At 39.0% G+C, this 19,657-nt stretch overlaps 1 protein-coding gene across 4 annotated transcripts in view; it reads right to left on the reverse strand.

The window, feature by feature from the left end:
- The window catches only part of negr1 (neuronal growth regulator 1), a 194,638-nt gene that overhangs the window by 74,567 nt on the left and 100,414 nt on the right, over positions 1-19,657 (reverse strand). For all 4 annotated transcript variants that reach the window (XM_039811023.1, XM_039811021.1, XM_039811025.1 and 1 more), the window contains exon 3: positions 16,369-16,494. In XM_039811023.1, the coding sequence (XP_039666957.1) occupies positions 16,369-16,494 (126 nt within the window). The remainder of the gene's footprint in view (positions 1-16,368; positions 16,495-19,657) is intronic.

Genomic DNA, 19,657 nt, shown 5'->3' on the forward strand with positions numbered 1-19,657 from the left:
TGTGTAAGTGCAATTTTCCTGGCTTTAGTTGACAGAAGTACACACATAAGACCTGTGCAAAATCACAAACTATCTGATTTTGAGATGAGCACTTCACTTTGATGTAAATGTTACATATGCAGTAGTGCAGATTAAAATTAACATTAGATAACAATTTTTATGCCGTTAAGACAGAGTCTGAACTGGGTTTAAAAATCTTACCAAAGAGTCCTCTACACCAGCTTGAAGGATGTTTATGGTCCTTTTCTTTCAGTTAATTGGATATATCTAACCTATAGACAATGTTTTTAATGTAAAGGAGTGCAGATACTAGGGCTGGGCAATATATTGATATTATAGCGATATCCTGGTATGAAACCAGGTATCATCTTAGATTTGGGATATCGTAATATCGTAATATGGCATAAGTGTTGTCTTTTCCTGGTTTTAAAGGCTGCATTACAGTAGTGATGTAATCTTCTGAACGTACCAGACTGTTCTAGCTTTTCTATTATTTGCCGTTACCCACTAGGTCATTATATCCACATTATCGATGCTTATTTATCTAAAACGTCATTGTAAAAATATTTTTGTGAAAGCACCAATTGTCACCTACAATATCGACATCAAGGTATTTGGTCAAGAATATCGTGATATTGGATTTTCTCCATATCGCTCAGCCATAGCGGATGCATTAAAAAAGTAATTACATTTTTATTTTAATCTTCTGACATAGCTTCTGAAGTCTGAACTTTTATTTTAAATGGCAAAAACCCAAACTGAAAATGTTATTTTTGCCAGCAGAACACAACTTCACTCTACTGCACATATCTGTGTTCACCTGATACTGCCTGATTCAATTAGGTCTGAAGTTGTTTTCTTCAAGGCAGTCGGTCTGATGCCGTCCCGCCTAATGTCCAGCTGTATGGCACCATAGACCAGACAATTTTTTTCCCCCTGTGGCTTTAAGTCTTTTAGTCCAAGAAATCATGCCATTTTGAATACAGTCTGAGACCTAATTACTAAAATGATTAATTGAATTTCCTTTTAAAACCTATTTTTGGTTTTGTGAGAGCAAGACATAAAATATGTATTTTAATGACGTTGCAAAGTGAGAAAACATCAGAATGCCAAATCAGGCAAAAAAATCAATAGAGAAAAATTTAAGTGAGTTCTCAAACGCCACTAAGTGTAGCTTTCACGATAGTGGGTACAAAATGGGTCGCCTGTGCATGGTTGACCATATGATGTAAAACAGCATCTCTAGCTGACTCTTTGGTGCCTCCAGCTAACTGGCTTGAAAATTAGAACCCAGCATTTGATTCAATATAAATACAACTGACAAAGTGAGTTCTGTATCACTGAACATTGAGGATGCAGAACAGATAAAAGATACACTGAAGACTTGGGCAATGAGAATGAATGGGGATCATTCACAGCAGGAATGATGCATAATGGAGTCTATATCCAGTTGAAACAGCAGGACAATTTAATTGCCTGTGCCTGAATTATGATAATTGACAAAAAGGATTCAAACCAAACAAATTTTAACATGGAATATATATACATTTTTTTAAAGATAATTTTTTGGGCTTTTCCACCTTTAATTGATAGGACCACTGTGTCGAGGCATAAACCTCCCAGTATATGTGTGCTGCCCGCTGAGCCAACCCAGCCACAGAATATTTTTTATTTCAGACGCAGCAGGTAAAGCACAGGAGGGATTTATGAAAATAATGATGGCTCCATTCTTTTGAGCTATCCCAGTAAGCCAAGCCAGTAAGCCAGCATGCACAATACCAATGCCTTAAAACTGGCATTTCCAAATCGATTGCAACCATTATTAATGTTATCAGTCCTTCCTGTAATGTTCCTGATATTTAAAATGTCTGCTTGCACAATTCATACTAGGCTCAATGTAACTTGCACATTCATGAGGAACAGGTGTGAGTAATAATCAAAGCCACATTCAACAGAACGCTTTAGTGATATCCACAGGTGGCATGTAGGCTCCTAATTAAACTGATGGCGCAAGTGCTCACTAACATGAAGAGAATTGTGGAGCGTAGGGCTGATGATTCAGCATGAAAATACCTTCTAATGACATCTTTGAGATGGTCATACGTTAGTCAAGCCTTCAAGATGAGTTGAACCAAATGAAGTATGGTGGGAGATATAACATCATCACCATGATTGTATCAATTTTGCCAATCATACAAAATGACTTCTACTGTGCTCTTACATCCCACATCCATGTTCCTACTGCTCATCTTTGTTCTTGATGCACTCTGCTTTTTCTGAGCTGTGCAGGACTGTGTTTCTCTTTATGAATGTTTCCCGCTGCCTGAACAAGAGAAAAAGCTTTAAATCAATCTAATAATCTGTTTAACAGAAAAAGCTCTACAGAACTGCTAATAATAATAACTATATAGCTGAAATCCTGCTGTGAATTTCTTTACTAATGATAGTTCATACAAACTATAGTCCCACTGGTGAGTGCAGTAAGACTGTAGAGGTAAATGATTAACCATTACAACCATTACTATTACTTGTCTTCGCACTGAGCAATTTTGATTATGATTGGAGGGATATGGATTCCTCTCTGTCTTTGCTGCCAAATTGATTTTCGTACAACAGACAAATTCTGTTGCTAAGCTGTAATAAAGGCATCCAAAACATGGTCCCCATGCACAAATTTATGATTGGATACATTTTGTGGGATAAGAAGAAAAATGTTTTGACAAAACACAGAACAGTGGCCAAATAAATTACTTACTAACTGTTTAGGCTGAGGAAATTCAGGGGGAAAACACGTTTGCTGGTAAGTGAAAAGATTTCAGTTATAGGACTAAATGTAAGTTTAGATTTGGACCAATGCCGTGCTGAATAGATTGTTGCGTTGACCCTGACATATGTATTCATAATGTGCAATCTGTTGACTGATTTCTGTCAGTGTTACAATTATTTATACAAAGCCAATCAGTTATATGCTGCCATAGACTTTTATTGCAAGAAAACAATAGGATTCGACTATGACAATACTTTAATTCAAATACTGTCCTGCAATGTAGTGGAAAAATGTGAATTTTGAAAGATTTAACTTGTGAGTTTATTTGTATTTATTCAATTTTTTTTAAATGTTACCAAATGCTGACCATTGTAAAAATGCAGCTAAGAAACAGCATATTATTTTGTGCCTATATCATCCACATCTAAACTAAAGTATTAAGTGTGACTTAATTAAGACAATGAATGCAAGACCTATTGTGTTGCAAGTTCTATGGTCTCCTGTTTGAACACATAAAGATAATTCCGAATCAAATGGACAAATTTCCATTTGAAAAAATCTAATTAGTCTGCAGTCTTTCTGGAGAAATGAAGGCCAATATATTTAGTTGCATCATCCTGCCCAGGCTGCAAATGGTATTCCTATCGATAACAGCAGGAAGAGGGCTTTGCAAAGGTCATAGAAGCCATTAGACAAGACACGCATCCTTGATATATAGTTTGAAGAACATTATATGTTGAGTGCTCAGCCTTTACATTACAGAACAAAAACAGACATAGCATTATGTATCCTTAAAAAATACGAAGAATGAAAGATGGAAGAAAATAACCTCCGCTGTTGGTGTAAGTTACTTAAAACCACAAGGAGACCTAACAAGAGTTGTATGTGAGTGCACACAGAGATATTTGAGAGACTGACAGAGGCTCTTCTCACCTGAGGGAGATGTCACTCCAAGCAAATTAAAGAAATCATAGTGAGGTTAATTTCACATTCAGCGCCAATGCTTGCTAAGTCCCGCTGCAGTAAGCAATTTCCCACATTGTGTAGGGGAGCTGTGAGTACACTTCCTTCAGGGCTGCAATACACAGATAGGGCAGGCACCACTGAAGAATCCATTATGGCACAGAGCAGCATTTTCTACATCAATTTATCCTTTTAACTCCTGAAGATGGAGAACAACCCACACTGCTACATTGTGTACTGCTGCCTTCTGGCCCCAACTCAAGGTGTGGGCCAGAACTAGGGGTAGAATCGCATGATGTGCAGGGCCTGCCTTAAAAACAGACTGTTAGTCTGCCTTGATACATAACCCCTACTTTGCTCCCTGGCTGTCAATCTAAGGCAGCTAAAATCCAGGGATTGGACATGGGCCAAAGGAGCCCTAAATCATGTCTGATTGCACGTGCTGCCACCTCAGTGACCCCTAGAATTACCTCACTGTTACTTTCTGTGCTGACATATTTAGCCATATGCACTGGCGTCAGGGAAACACAATTTCAGCTGCTGGACATAGCTGGGTTGAGAGATCTATGTGACTGAGAGAAATAGCTTAGGCAATGCAGAGAGTAGCATATGTCATATAGCAAATAAGCATACTGAGTAAAGGGCATAATTTGTGTGACTGATGAGAATACTGAATCAACGCGTTTTATTATTTTTGTGCATTAGAATTTATGCATGAAACAATTTGTTGATTATAGTCAAAATATACCAGATGTGAACATCATTGTGAGAGATTTAATTTGTTTTCTTAAAAACGGAATGGCATATTTCCCAAATATTTCCCAAGGTTTTTCCCGGCTCAGAATGGGCCTTTGGGGGGACACATACACTGTAAAAACGAGAACTTGAAATTGCTCATCTTACTTTGATTTTCAATTAAACAGAACAAAAAACACATAATTGCATTATAAACTTTGTTAAAGTAGTTACTTCAACTCACTGTATTAAGTTTATTGTGATAAGTTGGTCTCACTTCAAAATGTATGGTGGCGCACTTTGAAATTGTAGTTAGACTCAAATTGAGGCCAGGTCAATTACTCTTTTCATGCTCCACGCTAAAACAGGGTTTCCTGGGCAGTTCTGCAGGGGTTTTCAGTTGCCTACCTTTTCGCCTGCTCTATGCTTTGAACTCTGATTTGCGTCTGCAGTCAGGTGGTTCATTGGCTGGTCAATTCCCATGATGCAAGGCAGTAAATGGTTGTGTCAAACTTTGCTGGAAAAGTTTGCAGTTTGTTCGAAATACAAATGTAACTTTATGAATTCCGTTTATTAAAGCGGTTCGCGCTTAGAATGTAATGTTTTGTTGCCTGGTAATTGTCATTGTTGTGCTGGTTTACATTTGTAACCATGAGGTAAGTGACTGTTACGTTTGATAAGAAGAGCTGGAGATTTGCAGTGTTAGACTTTGAGCAGTAATAGGCTTCCTTCAGCCAGTTATTGTGCGGCGCGTCACTTCACTAGTGGCCCTTTTATGTCAAGTGATGCAAGATCAGCAGCTTTAGATGGGCCCCTATTTTGCACGGGGGCTTTTTAGAAGTCGAAACTTAGTTTTTTCACACAAAAGTTAATTATCTGAACAAAAGATAATTAGTTGACATGACTGTTTTTGAATTATTTAGTATGTGAAACTTAAGATTTTAAGTTTTACATCTATGAAAGATAAATTATTTAAACAAAACATTATTAGTTGGCACAGCATATGAAAGTTAATTATTTGAACAAAACATTATTAGTTGGCTGAACTATTTTCAAAACGTAGGAGTTTGAGTTGGCCTCAAAACTCAAAAATCTAGTGCAGTAAGTTGCCTTGAAATTTTGAGTTTTCACAACATTTTCGTTTTTACAGTGTATAAAGTGGGGGGCGTGGCACCAATTTATGGTGAAAACGTCTTTATTTATGTCAAGGAAAACACAAAATTCTGGTGGCAGCAGGTAACTATTCAAAATATAAAATACAATGGAATATAATGCAGTAAGGGGCCTTTCGCTTCCAGGAACTGGGCCTACTACACTTGACCCCAAAGTCCATTTTGTTTAAATAATATGAACAGGGCTTGAAACTTTTTTCCCAAGGAGCAAGTTTTGCTACTAAATTGAATTTAGGAGTGACTTGCATAAACTGCTATTAGGCTACTGTTGTAGCTCATTTGTACAATAATACAATCATGTTATGAATAAGCCTACAAAACGTTATGAAGTGCAATATTTTCTATTTTGAAATACATTCTATTAATCAATAAATTATTAGATGTTGAATATACAGTAGTAGTGTAACGGACCACCCCGTTTCGGCATGCATGTGAACTGCGGATCAATTGTAGTTTAACTGTTACAAGAACCAGGCGCAGCAGAGTCTCTCTGCAGCGGGAAGAAGCCGCCTCTACAGCTTATCAGGGAGTCAATGCCAATAAAGCGGTCCTAACTGTGGTTTTCACGCATACTGTCATACGGTTTGCATCAGGTGTTAAAACCAACTGTACCAAAACACGGAACTGGACTAATACTTAACAAGACTACGTGATGTTTTTAACCGGTTATGAAACTGCCTCAATTTAATACTGATCGGACGGCAGTGCCGCCCTGCGTGGGCAGACAGCGGTCGGAACTCTGTGCCCGTCAGCAACGGCTTCTAACTGCGCCGCCAGTCTCCAGGGCATGGTCACCGGGAGAGTCCGGTACAGCCTCACTCTGCAAACGGAGATCCCATTAGGGCTAGCTTCACAGCAGAGTATTCAGATCCAGTCAAAACAATGCAGCTTCACTGGCTTATCAGTGCCAGCAGTTCAATTTCGGAGGATTTAAGCGAATATATAAAATACATTTTCCCCTAGCATTGAATTGAAACATACTGTAGTGTGTAAGAACTAAGCAAAACGTTGACTCCATACCACAGCTCAACTGTGCTTATTGTTTAATTAACTGTCTTGGCCGCCACAGTGAGTGGAATTGAATCAATCTTTCGAGCTTGGCCAAAGCCTGAATACTTAACACACTGCAATAAGTATGTGAAGTTATATTTAACCATATTCCACTTATGCATTCAGAATAACTGGCTCTTACAAGATTTGATGAATTGCAACAAGAATGGAACAAAATGGAGCAAAAACAAATGAAGCTATATCTGTCTATACATATCGAAAAAGTCAGTATTATAGTGATCCAATTCAGAGGAATATCATAGAGTCAAAGCAAACACCATCACTAACCTTTTACCACGTACTTTGTTGGCTGTGGGAAGGAAGCACTATGTAGAACTGCTTCTATGAAAAGTTAAATATGAACATGTTTATATACTGTGTGTATGAATATATCAGACTCTCCTCTTTTTTACTCGTGGTCATTTAAAAAAAGAAAATCCAGGAACAATGCCCAGAAAAGTACAACTAAAACCTAAAACATGTAATTATAATAAAACCCTGTGATTAGCAGACGACCTGCTCTACCTGCTGAGCCACAGCAGCCAAGATTAATCACTAAACAAACAGTATATAAAAATAATAATATATAAATAGCTGATTTATATTAATTTGGAGGAACATCCTTCAAAATGAGGTGGGTGTTAACAATTTTTTTTAAAAGTGGCTGCTTGGAAGGAACTCTACTACGGCTGCCAGCTGCCATTAAATATGTGTAGAATGGCTGTAACTAAATGTCACGTTTTAGTTTAAAAAAGGTCTACTATTCATCATGTTACTTACACTCAAACAAAAAAAAGCATGTGCCCATTGAGCACCTCTTTAGTTTGTTAATACTCAGCTCAACAGCTGAATGGGGAAGTGTTAGATATGGCTTCTGTTGTTGAAATCTGCGCCTAACTCTTTATCTTTCAGCTCCCATCGTGTTTAAAGGATGCTCAAGTGTCAGCCCTTGAACTGTGTATCAATTCATTGCAAACTATGAGAAAAGGAAGCCGGTGCTAAATGAGAGATCCCTGGTGAACAGACCGCCGGTAACTTATTTAGCATCTCTTAAAGACCTGCCAAATTCCAGTGCGACATGGCAGGCACAACTCAAGGTGTGTAGGAGTGATATAAAGTCAAGTTTGAATAATTCATTGCACCGCTCACATTGAAGCCGACTGAGCTACTGTACTTATGCACTTGCTGTTGCCACTTAGTTCAGGACCAATCAAGTTCTGTTGGATCCAGCTTTGAGTAAGCTACAGTACATATATCGTAGTGAGTTGTCAGTGTAGAGGATGCTGCTGTCTGTTTTGTGGGGGGATGTTTTGGGGAAGTATGTAGTTTAGATATATGTACAGTAGTTGCTTGGATACAGAGAGAGAAAACTGTCCCCCAGCTGAGTCCTTTCACAGGAAACAATCAAATGTGTATTCTAGTATTCTAGTCAGCCTTTTTTAAAGGTCACACTTCTATCACATGGATTGAAATCTCAATTGAAAAAGCTTATCAAAGCAATTTTGCCCAGCCATCCATCCAGCCATCCACCCAACCAAACCGGCCTGAAACAGACTATGTTAAAGGCTATTTCACCCCCCTCCCTATGACCTATGAAAGAGTGGTGAGGAAGCACAGCACAGTACGCCATACGTAAGCAATACCCTGAAAGGCTGACATGTCACCAAAGCTATTGGGTGAGGTTTAGGAGTAAAGTAAGTAGCGATGTCAAGAGCTAAATTAATAATGAAAGAGTAGCTACTGGGATTATTACTGTACTTCTTCTAATTGTATTTCTCCTTTAAATTTAGCTTTGATTTAACCATACAAGTTGTTTGAGAAGATCAACATCCTGGGTTGGGAGCTGCAGGGTCCAAAATGATTGCATTGATAAACACACAAACTTGGCAGCTTCCCATTAATTCTTTTCAAATGGTGACTGGGCTGCAGCACTGGAACAGTCGAGGTAAGGATCCTAGGCTCAAGGGCACATCAAGAGAGGTTAATAAGGGTAGGGAGAGCGTTAAACATTTGCTTTGCACCCTTATCAGCAATCACCCCAAACTCCTGAGGACTTTAATGTCAAGCACAATTTTTACACGGGTAATTAAACTGTTACACAAAACAGCGATGATTCTTTAAGCACATTAAGCTCCAGACATATGCCGACACCATCCCTTCTCCTAGTAGCATGTCAACAAAGATGATCTGTGTGTTACAAGTACTTGCTTCAGTTTGCATCCCTCTAATTGAAGACTATGCATTCACTTTATATGCACAGATACCGAACCAAACTATTGTCTCAATAAACAGTTTATGGCCACACTTCACTGGATGCATAAATTTTATTATTAGCTGGCAGTTTGCTGGTTGGCAGGAATGCGAGAGAAGGAAAAAAATGACACACAAAACAGGCCGAGTGAGAATAGGAACTTGACAGTCAGTCAGGGCAATTTATCATCCTGTCAAACTTCACTGACTGCTGCAGCAGAACCACCTACAGTGCAAAAAATCCCCACCCCCACCCCAAAATGGGTGGGGAGTGTTGAAGAGAGTAAGGCCGGAAAATAAAACATGCCATGTAGACATGTTTGTCACTTTATAGCCATTTCACCTGCTTGGCCTCATGTCAATGAAAGCAATTGCTCCAACCAAATTGCTGGGGGTTTAACAATACAATCAGGTATAGTATTTGCATGACTGTGATACAAAACTCATGGTTTGATACACTCACAAAAGGTTTGACTGAAAATAAACTATGAAAGTTTAAAATGTATTATTCTATTCTTGTTTTTCTTATACATTGTCAGGGTTATACACATTTTAACCAATACTTTTCCATGACTTTTTCGGCAGATTTCCATGACTATGTGTTCCTGAAAATGTCAGTCGACATTATACAATAAGAACACAAATCTGTTAAAGTTTACCCTCAGAGGTTTAACTATAAAATGAATGACAATTTATGTGGTTCATAGTGAGATTCATAATATCGCTCTCCGAATAGAATGTTGAGGTTGAGACGACGTGAAAATACATTTATTAATGACATATTATGCTGTGTTGATTCCATGACTTTTCCCAAACTTTCTGGGTCTTTTTATGTTTCCAAAACCTTTCCAGGCCTGGAATTTGCATTTTTCAAATTCCATAACTTTTTCAGTTTTTTTCAAAACGTATGAACCCTGTGTTGCAAATGCAAATAATGAAATAAATAAATTTAAATAAATAACTGAATCCCTTTTTTATAAGTAGATCTTTCTATAAATCTACTGAGAGAGTTCAACACACCACTCACTTCACCACTTTGACAACAGCAGCATTTTAAATAAAATATCAGCAAAGATAAAACAACACAAGGGGTCTGTTTTCTGGTTCCCTGGGAATTCCTGTGGTGTTCGTACGGCTGGGTATCGTTCAAAAAATTCCGATACCGGTACCAATGCCAGTACCGTGACTTTGATACCGGTTCCTGAACGTTGTTTTTTTCGATACCAATTTTATAAAATCCATTTTAACAAAAAGAAATTACAACATTAAGGCACAAATCCTTTATATATTATTCAGCTCCTACTACGTGAGCCCAGTCTCTACGCATAATATAGAGTTTTTCCTGCATGCCTCTACGACGTATAACGTTAGACAGCCAATGACAAACATTATGAGATCTTGGTAGAAGCATGCTGCATTATTGGCTCACTGACCCTGATGAGATTTACTCCTTAGGTATTGCAATTTGGTATTGACAATACTCAATACTAAGGAGGCAATTCGGTCGGTGCCTAAAAAGTATTGAATTCGGTACCCAGCCCTAGGTGTTCGACTTGCAGAATTTGTGGATTTGTTTGTATTTTCTGTATTAGCATCACTTTTTTTTGGGTGTCTAAATTGCAGACATTGGCAAAGTTAATCTCCAAACAACTGTACTAAAGAAAATTAAAAACAAAAGTATAGACCCTTTGCAAACATGTGACCACGACCACGTGACGACGCCATGACGGACGGCAGAATCACCGGAAGCACAAGCTAAACTGTGTAGTAGACGAGCGGAAAGTTTCATTCGTTTCAAATAAATACCACTAAATAAACTAATAATAATACTATCTTCTTCTTTATAGCTTCTTCAGACATTGTTTAAATTCACCTACCCTGGTCCCTGTCTTGATCCTGCCGGTAGCTAGCTTGCCCCGCTAGCCGTTAGCCTTTAGCTGCCGTCCGGTGAGTGTAGTCAGCCAGGCTTCTGTGATAATCATCCCAATAACAATCCATGGAGCAGTGGTGGTGTGGCTATGTCTTCCAGTTACCGAAGCCTAGCTTTAGCTTACGCTTGGAGCAGCAAGTTCATCTGCCTGTTGCCCCTCTGTCTGTCTCGTTCTTTCCAACTCTTGTGAGGCTAGTTCTTCGTCTGTATACTCGGATTCGAATAAATAAGGACGACCATATAACTCAAAAGGCTCTTCTGTGTGTATATCTGCTATATTCTCCATAGTTACGTTACTCCAAGCTTCTTTCCTTGTAAACAAATCTGCCCTTCACTCTTCACACTACGCTCCGATCGGCACACTACTGTTTACCTTTTCTTGCTACAACTAGCAGCTACTACCGCACTACTGTTTTTTTTTTTTTAGGGGGGAATACACTTCAATACGTGACATGTCCTCTCCTCTGGAGGACATAGCCACACCACCGTGGATTGTTATTGGGATGATTATCACAGAAGCCTGTCTGAATACACTCACAGGACGGGCAGCTAGCAGCTAACGGCTATCAGCTAGCAGGGCAAGCTAGCTACAGGCACGTGCCGTTGTTCACTGGCTGAGCCGATGCAACTCTCTAATGGATGCCTGAACGCATCCCAGCTCTGGGAAATAATTCATCACACGTTAATCCATGCAGTAAATCACGGAGTGTCTATGATCAGTATTAACCACACATAATGTAACATCTAGCCATCGTCTTATCTGTGATTATATTCGCTGTTGACCGGTGCATATTTTGACAGCTAGCTGGTTGGCTAACCGGGGTAGGAGCTCCGGAGACCTGCATTTAATTCAGTTGTTTGGTCTTTTTGAAGCTAGTTTCCGTGCCATGTCATCTTTAATTTAACCAATATTTTTTGTATGCCTGTTAAGTTAAATTATCAAGGGAACGGCTTACTTTTTGGGATATGTAGGTCAGTGAATAACCGATGATAGTTATGTGGGACCTGTTAGCAGGAACAGCTGGTTAGCACGGCAGCTAGCTGGGTGAGTAAGTTTTATTATTATTATTTACCAGTCATTTAAAACAGAAAGGCAATACATACACATGCTTGTGTTGGTGAGGATTACTCTGCAGATTGTGTATGTGAGAACAAGAACAGCGAACCATAGACAGTATATAAGCAGCGAACACGTTCTCGTTGGACTTGCCGTCCGTCTACAGAATAGCTCTTCCGCCGTCCGTCATGGCGTTCATAATTCGCGGGAGTAGAATGTGACGTCACGTGCAAAGGGTCTATAAACTTGTTTGGACCAACAGTCAACTTTACAGCCACAAACACCAATTTTCAAAGCAAATGTGATGAATGGCATAACTGTTTTAGCATTGATATATCATTATAGAAATTATATCATAATCCATTCCTCCAAACTTCCCCATCTCAAGTGTAGTTGGATTTGATTAGTTTCTTAAGAAGACTGGAGTTATGACTATATTTACTGCAGCCTGTTGGCATTTATTTTTTAAATCCTTGCATTTTTGTTTTATTGTGTGTGTGTGTGTGTGTGTGTGTGTGTGTGTGTGTGTGTGTGTGTGTGTGTGTGTGTGTGTGTGTGTGTGTGTGTAGGTGTGTCTAGGTGTGTTAATGGTATAGCTCAAGTAGTTCAATTGTCGGTTGCAGGTCTGCTTTTATCTGATGGGTCATTCATAGCTGAGATGAATATTTCCATATGATGTGGCTGCACATTCAGGGTGCCTGTGCACTGGTCGGAGCAGACTGTTCTGCGTATCCAACAGATTGAATGTAATTCCACCGATAGGTAATTAGCCTATTACAACCTTTCAGTTGTACCACGTCCTTTGGACAAATCGCCCGTACTACAATAACCGACTCAAAGATCCCATGGAGCCCTTTCATTTGACCAGCATATCATTTCTTCCCTGGCATACTTCAAAGTGTGGACCCTTCAAAGTAGAATGAGTGACTGCCACTCGGACTCTGAGGAAGACTCTTTTGATCATCTTCTGAAAACTCCCCTAACGCAATCAGGGCAAGCCCACCAGAGAGGAGGATTTGACAGCCATAAGATAAATGCAGTCATGCTGCAAGCTATCAGATAAGCACAGCATGCTCTAATCCATTAACCCTTTAGGGTTGAGAGTTTCCCCGGCGGAGTTCAGCAGGATTAGAATATTTTTTTTATGTATTAAGATTAAAAGCATCAAAAAAAATGTATCATACAAACATACCAAAAATATTGACAGAAACCTTGTAATTTACACCTTCCAGTGTGTTCACTGCCAAATAATATGTGATTTTTGTTTTTTTAAATAACGTGAATTAGATAAAACATAAAACCTTTTACATTACTCAGTCACAGCAGGTAACATTCCACAGCTACAGCGCAAACCCAACCCCGTTTTGCATCTCAATTCACATGCCGCTTCGTTTCGGTATTAAGAGAGGACCTACAGTAAGTCACACTGGAAAACGCCCACGGTAAACCAGACAAAATGCCAGGTTCAAACATAATTCATTTGGAGACAAGCATTGCATCTTGGAAGGTAGACGGCATTATGAACGGGGATGTCCGCACTCCACACACAGCAGAGCAGAGTTATAGTGTGTTACAACATGTAACACATGAGAAGATAAGCAACGGCCCCTGATGTAGATGACAACTAACGTTACGCTTGTTACTGTAAGTGCAATAAAAACTTTGCGAGTAAAAAGCCAATACTTTATCAATCTGTTCAACAGGCATAAACATGCAGAAAAAGCGAAATTTAAATCTGCTCGGTCTGCCTACTCTGCAAATAGCAAATGCTAAAACGGAAGCTGTCTGTATGTAGTCTATCTTAGTTTGCCACAAATCTTGAAATTTGGCAAATACTTGTAAACTTATGCCGACCTTACACCAAACGACTTTTCAAGCCATTCCACTGTTGCAGACAAATTTCCAATATCGGAATGAAATCCTGAGAGTCTTGCTTGTCTTGACGTTCCAACTAAATTAAACGTGTTTGATATTATCGTAAGTTTTAAGCCTTGGTGAGTTAAAGTTAAATAATGTGAACACCACTAAAAACCAATGGGTGCGCTCCCTCTAGCACCAAACAGGAAGCAGCCAGTGTTGTTTATGGTTGCTATGGCGCCGTGCTAAGCTAAACGCTAAAGTTGCGGATTTTCAACACTTCTGAAGCGCGTGATCCAACAGGAGCTTTAGCGGCGGATAAACGCAGACCAAAAAAAAATATCATGAAATCAATCATGAAATACATTGTACTTAGATATTATTGTAGCTGGACTTTTGCTGAATACAAAAAAAGTTATGCTACTTTAAAAATACTGCTTACATCAGTTCAAATTGACAACAATATTGCATATAGAGCATTCCAAAATCATCTGTGAGTCTCTAATTCCCTCAGACCCCTGAGGGATAATATGACAATGAAGGAGTACTAGAAGTGGCTGGCTGAGGGCTTTGCATCAACAGTTAAATGCTTTGGAATGAGTTTTCGAAGGGAGGATTCAGTTTCAAAGCACTTAATGTGTGATTTGACTAGGAGCCACCTAAAAAACTTGTAATGATAAAACTAATAAAAAAATCTTTGTTAATGCACCTTAAATGATACTTTAGCAACTGCCAAAGCAAATCGGAGGCCCCCCTGCAGTGATGAGTGCTGCAATTACTTTTACTAGAAATCCAAAATACGCATATTTGATTCTGTGGCGGAATGTGCTTTGGTAACACAGTAAACTACTGCCTTGAGCGAGAAACAAAATCCATGGCTTGTCTATTTCTTGGTGTGTTTGAAGAGCCATTTAAAAAAACAGAAGTGTACAAGTATAAGTGAGAAGTAAGAACATTTTAGGATGTTTAATTTTTGAATACTAATTAGGGATGTACCGACTGTGAAACTTCGGGCCGATACAGATGTTTAAAATATTATTTTGGCCCATACTGATGTTTTGTTGTTTCCCCTTTTGTGACAGGGAAACAAAGAAATCTTCATCATAAAAAATAATTGAAGTGTTTTAGAGTAATTGATCCCTTCTTCATCTTGCTATTACAACTAATGTTACCAACTCAATGACAATGATATTTCAGTAATTAGGCTACATAGCCCAACAAAAAAAAATTGTGAAACAAATTAAGTGTAAAAAAGCCATTATAAAAGCAATAACATAATAATATGTTATCCTTGGAGTGTAAAATTGCTTAAATCAAGTTAATGTAAAACCTTTGTCAATCCACTGTGCCATGAGGATAAGTATTCTCACACGAGCCAGTACCTTATGAATGTGTGTGGCCATGACGTTGTCGATTTCACGGAGACAGACCTCAGCAAAATGACAACGACTGGGCTGCGTCTAGGCTTCGAAACGGTTGGTCATTTCATGCGATGAACTCCATCACCTTGCTAGTTATCCCTTTAGCTTTGGTGCCGTTTGTTCGTTTCTCTTACTGTAAACAAACCACTGGTGCGCACGCCAACCTTTGACCTTTTACTGTACGTCATGCCAGCGTTAGTCAGCGTTAGTCTAGTTAGTGGACTGAATCAGCAGCTGCAGTAACAGCACATGCTAGCGGACTGTTGTCCGAGTCGGCCTCTGCCATCGGTGAATGCCATCTTTTTTGCAGATAGGCCAATGGCAGGCAACGAGGCAAATGCTGTCCATTAACTATGTTCTGCCAATAAATCAGTGCATCCCAGTAGTTAAAAGGCATATGGATACATTTTCCAGGATAGATGGTCTGAGGCAGAATGTGGTTGCATTTGCCAGACACCCCTAATTATGTGTGATGGACCAGTCTGTGGCTGAGTCTGAACTCAGGGTAAAGTGTATAAATATGATCGGAATGTAGGAATGTAAACAAGTAGTTATTTCTTACTATTGCATCTCTCCAGCTGTTTAGAGCTAAGGTGAGTCTGCCATATTTTACAACTGATTCACAGAAAAACAATGAATTAGGCATTGCTTCTTCCCTTAAATACACAGCGCTCAATGGCAACGTCACTTGCAGGAGCTCCATATGTACTCAGATCTCAGTACTCAGTTTCCTTGAATATATTATTTATTTTAGATTTTTTTTGGGGGGCTTTTCCCTTTATTAGACAGTGACAGTGGATAGACATGAAAGGGGGAGAGAGATGGGGGATGACACGCAGCAAAGGGCAGCAGGTCGGATTTGAACCCGCGCCGCTGCAGGACTCAGACTAGATGCCGCCCCTTGAATATATTATTAAATCCATTCCTCTTCCCTTTTTCTATCATGACTCCATCCATCCATTTCTTGCTCCATCCCTTCCTCCTTCCATCTCTTCATCTGCAACATAACTACCAGTCCTCTCTTGTCCTCAGTCACTCACCTATTGATCCTGTCCAAGCTATCTCATTTCCTCTCAATTCATCCATCCATCTATACGTCCGTCCATCTATTTATCCACCCACCTATTCATTAGCATAGGTATGTGTGAGAGGTGAAGTGAACTCACCTAATGGGGTTATATGTCTCCAGGAAATGCTTGGCTCGGGTTTCCCACTGGCTGTGCAGATGAGCGACACATTGCTGCCCTCGTTTACCGTGATGTCAGAGGAAATGTCATATATCTTGGGAGGAACTAGAAAAAAGGAAGAAAAAATATACAAATTAGCATTTCAAATCTGCAACCTCTGGCTCATTCACCAACATCATCATAATGTATTATCACATTACAGTGAATGTATGGTGGATATCTTAACGATGAGATCTGGCCTTTGTTCCAGTTTTAAACAAGGAGATACAGTACATATACAGTACATGCTATACTTGATCCCTCACTTTAGGTAAAATCCCACTAGTTACCTTATATTCAGACTGCATGATTCGGTTTGACATTTCCATCTAGTTAAATGTTCTCTGTAGGATGATTTGATTTTCCCCTTGTCAAACAGATAATAATAGGCAATTCTAGCAACTTAGAAGGCATACTGTTATGGCATGGATACTAAAAAACTAAAGAAAGGTGTTTTAAAGGATACCAATTCTATTTTTCTGTATTTTCTGTCATATCTATATTGTTACGATGTCAGATGTTCATATTAAAAGTGGCCAAAGCTTCATATAATGAGGTAAACGTATGCCTGTGAGCCAAAACCTCAGATTCCACACTGTTCTGAACGCTCTAGTTTTCAATTTTTTTTTAAAACTCTCGGCTCGATATGACGTCATGCCGAGCTGGTTTTCTAAAGATGGTCATCTGCTCCAGGCATGCTTCTGCAGTGTTTACATTACATACACCTGTTGCATGAAGCTCCATGCTAACGGAAAGAAACCTGTAATCTTGGTTGCAGATGTTGTTATTTTTCCCCAATTTCTGGATTACATTCCAGCTGGAACATGTCCCTATGTGTAGTTTTTGGTTCAGAAGCCTTTATCTGTGATTTTTGATGGTAGAAATTGCTGCTATACTCTGTTCCAGTCCACTGCTTACTTCATATAGCTACATGCTAACGCCAGAGAAAACTGTAGCCAATGTTGTTAATTCCTCCCCAATTTCAGATCACATTCCTGCTGGAACATGTCCGTCTGTGTAGTACGTGGTTCAGAAGCCTTAGTCTGGGATTTTTCACGGTATAAAGTCCTGCTATATAATCGGACCGTACAGAGATAGCGAAGCAGAGCAGGCACAGATGTGGAGAGTCTGCATACTGGGAAACGCTGACCAATCAGAGCAGACTGGGCTTTTTGGGGACGGTGGCTTAGTGAGACAGGTGCTCCCACAGAGGGTCTCAGATGGAGGGTGAATACAGGAGCAGCGGATATTTTATCATGTTACTATAGTTTTCTCAGAAGGAACAAACACTTAAGATATGTCTTGATAATATGAGGAAAAATAGAAGAGTGTTTTGGAAAGAAGCAGGACTCTATTGGTTGCTAACATGTTAGCTAACACAGCTTGCCAGCAAATGTTAGTGTAACATATGCCTCTTGCATGTTACATTAAAAACACAGTTTGAGTTCTAATTAATTTTCTTAGTAATTTTAATTTTATTTGGTAGTTGTAACGTGTACATATTTGTCAGATTTTCATATTTTTATACTGTTATTTCATATTTCATATTTAATAAGTTACTAGTTTACAGTATCCAAGGTAACATTCCAGCTATAAAACTTGTATCCCTCAGGTGAGTGTGTACTGTAATATCAGTTGATGAAACCTGTAAATATTAATGTATAGTTTTAATGAGACAGTAATTACCTATGTGTAAATATCCATCTTTGTAAACAGAATCGTTTGAATCGAAGTGTGAATTAATTTGTAACGTTAAAAGTAGCCTATTTGATCCCGTACCGTTGATCATTTGTCAGTTAACGGTTGTTTCATAGTTATTTTTAATAGTTGTTGAGCTTGGCCACAGAAATCATTATTGTAAGTTTCCTTTAATTATTATTACTTAAATTTTACATTGAGTAGTTTTACGGAGACCGGGCTTGTAGCCCTCAGATCCCGATGGCTTGTTAGCAATAACCGATTAACAACATCGGAGCTGTCTGTGGTTCTTCCGTTGGGTTCCAACTGTCAGTCGTTAGTCTACAACCATCACACAACACAGCGCAGAGACTACCATCAGCGGCAATCAAAGTGTTAACGGGGACATTATTAACTGTACACAAATGAAGAGAAGTGAACACCCGTTACATTAGCCAGACAGTAAAGCCACTCGTGTTCAGTTGTCTTTTTCCTTACAGAAAATGATAAAGTCACCTTTCTTTTAAAACAATGAGATCATGGCATGATTCATTTGTGTTTATTTAATAGAATTTTTAGGCACAGTTAAATATATCATGAGCAGTGATTAAGCTGTTGACCATAACTATGTTAAATATTTCCTGACAGAGCTTGGCAGTCAGTTAGTCCCACTCCCAAAGGCTTCAAATGGCTCAATCGTTTCTCAAACAGCTATTCACCAGAACAAAGCTACACCTTTTTGAATCACTCAACAAAAAAATGAGACGTGGGCAGTGATTCATAGGTCTGGAACCAGGCTACACTTTCAGGGGTTTGAAAGCTGTGTATCATAAAGTCCCTAAAAAAGCATCATTTCAAAAAAGAAAAGTGTAGTTATTCTTTTTTTATTGAGAGCAGCTCATCAACAGTCCCTGCTGGACATTACTTACAACCATAATTGTCAACTTTCTGGGCACCTAAATCGTCTTGGAGCTTTGATGTTAAAAGCTTCGGTATTAAAGCTGCTCAAAACACACACAGACACACATGCAGCCATCCACAACATATTCAACCGAGCACACATGCAGACAAGTGAGCGCACGTACACATATGCAGGCTTATAAGACTGAGACTGAGACTATTTTAATCTGCAAGATTTGAATCTCTGAGGGAGCTTTTCCGCAGTGGACTGTGCTATACAGTAATGGCTTCTCAGTCGTCTGGGGCTTCAAACTATTCAACCCTCTGATCCCTCCTGATGCCTGTTAAAAAACTAACAAAAGAAAAGTTGATTCAACAATTTCCAGAGTTCCTCTTTAGACCCACCAACACTTTTTGGAGTCACATGCTCTCTTTTGTCATTGACCTCTCTACAGTTTAGCTGCTGCCACCGTCCTCTTCACTCTATTGTGAGCAACAATACAGTGGATGTGGCTAAGAACATACAGTATGAATAATGACAATATCCACCATATGTTTTACATTAATTTAGAGTTACCTTACGGCTCTTGTCTTCCCTCCTCAAATATTGTACAATGGAGTAAAAGAAAAGTAAAAAAAAAAATAAATAACT

This window comes from Perca fluviatilis, chromosome 9 (genome assembly GCF_010015445.1).
Source record: "Perca fluviatilis chromosome 9, GENO_Pfluv_1.0, whole genome shotgun sequence".
Classification (NCBI taxonomy): Eukaryota; Metazoa; Chordata; class Actinopteri; order Perciformes; family Percidae; genus Perca; species Perca fluviatilis.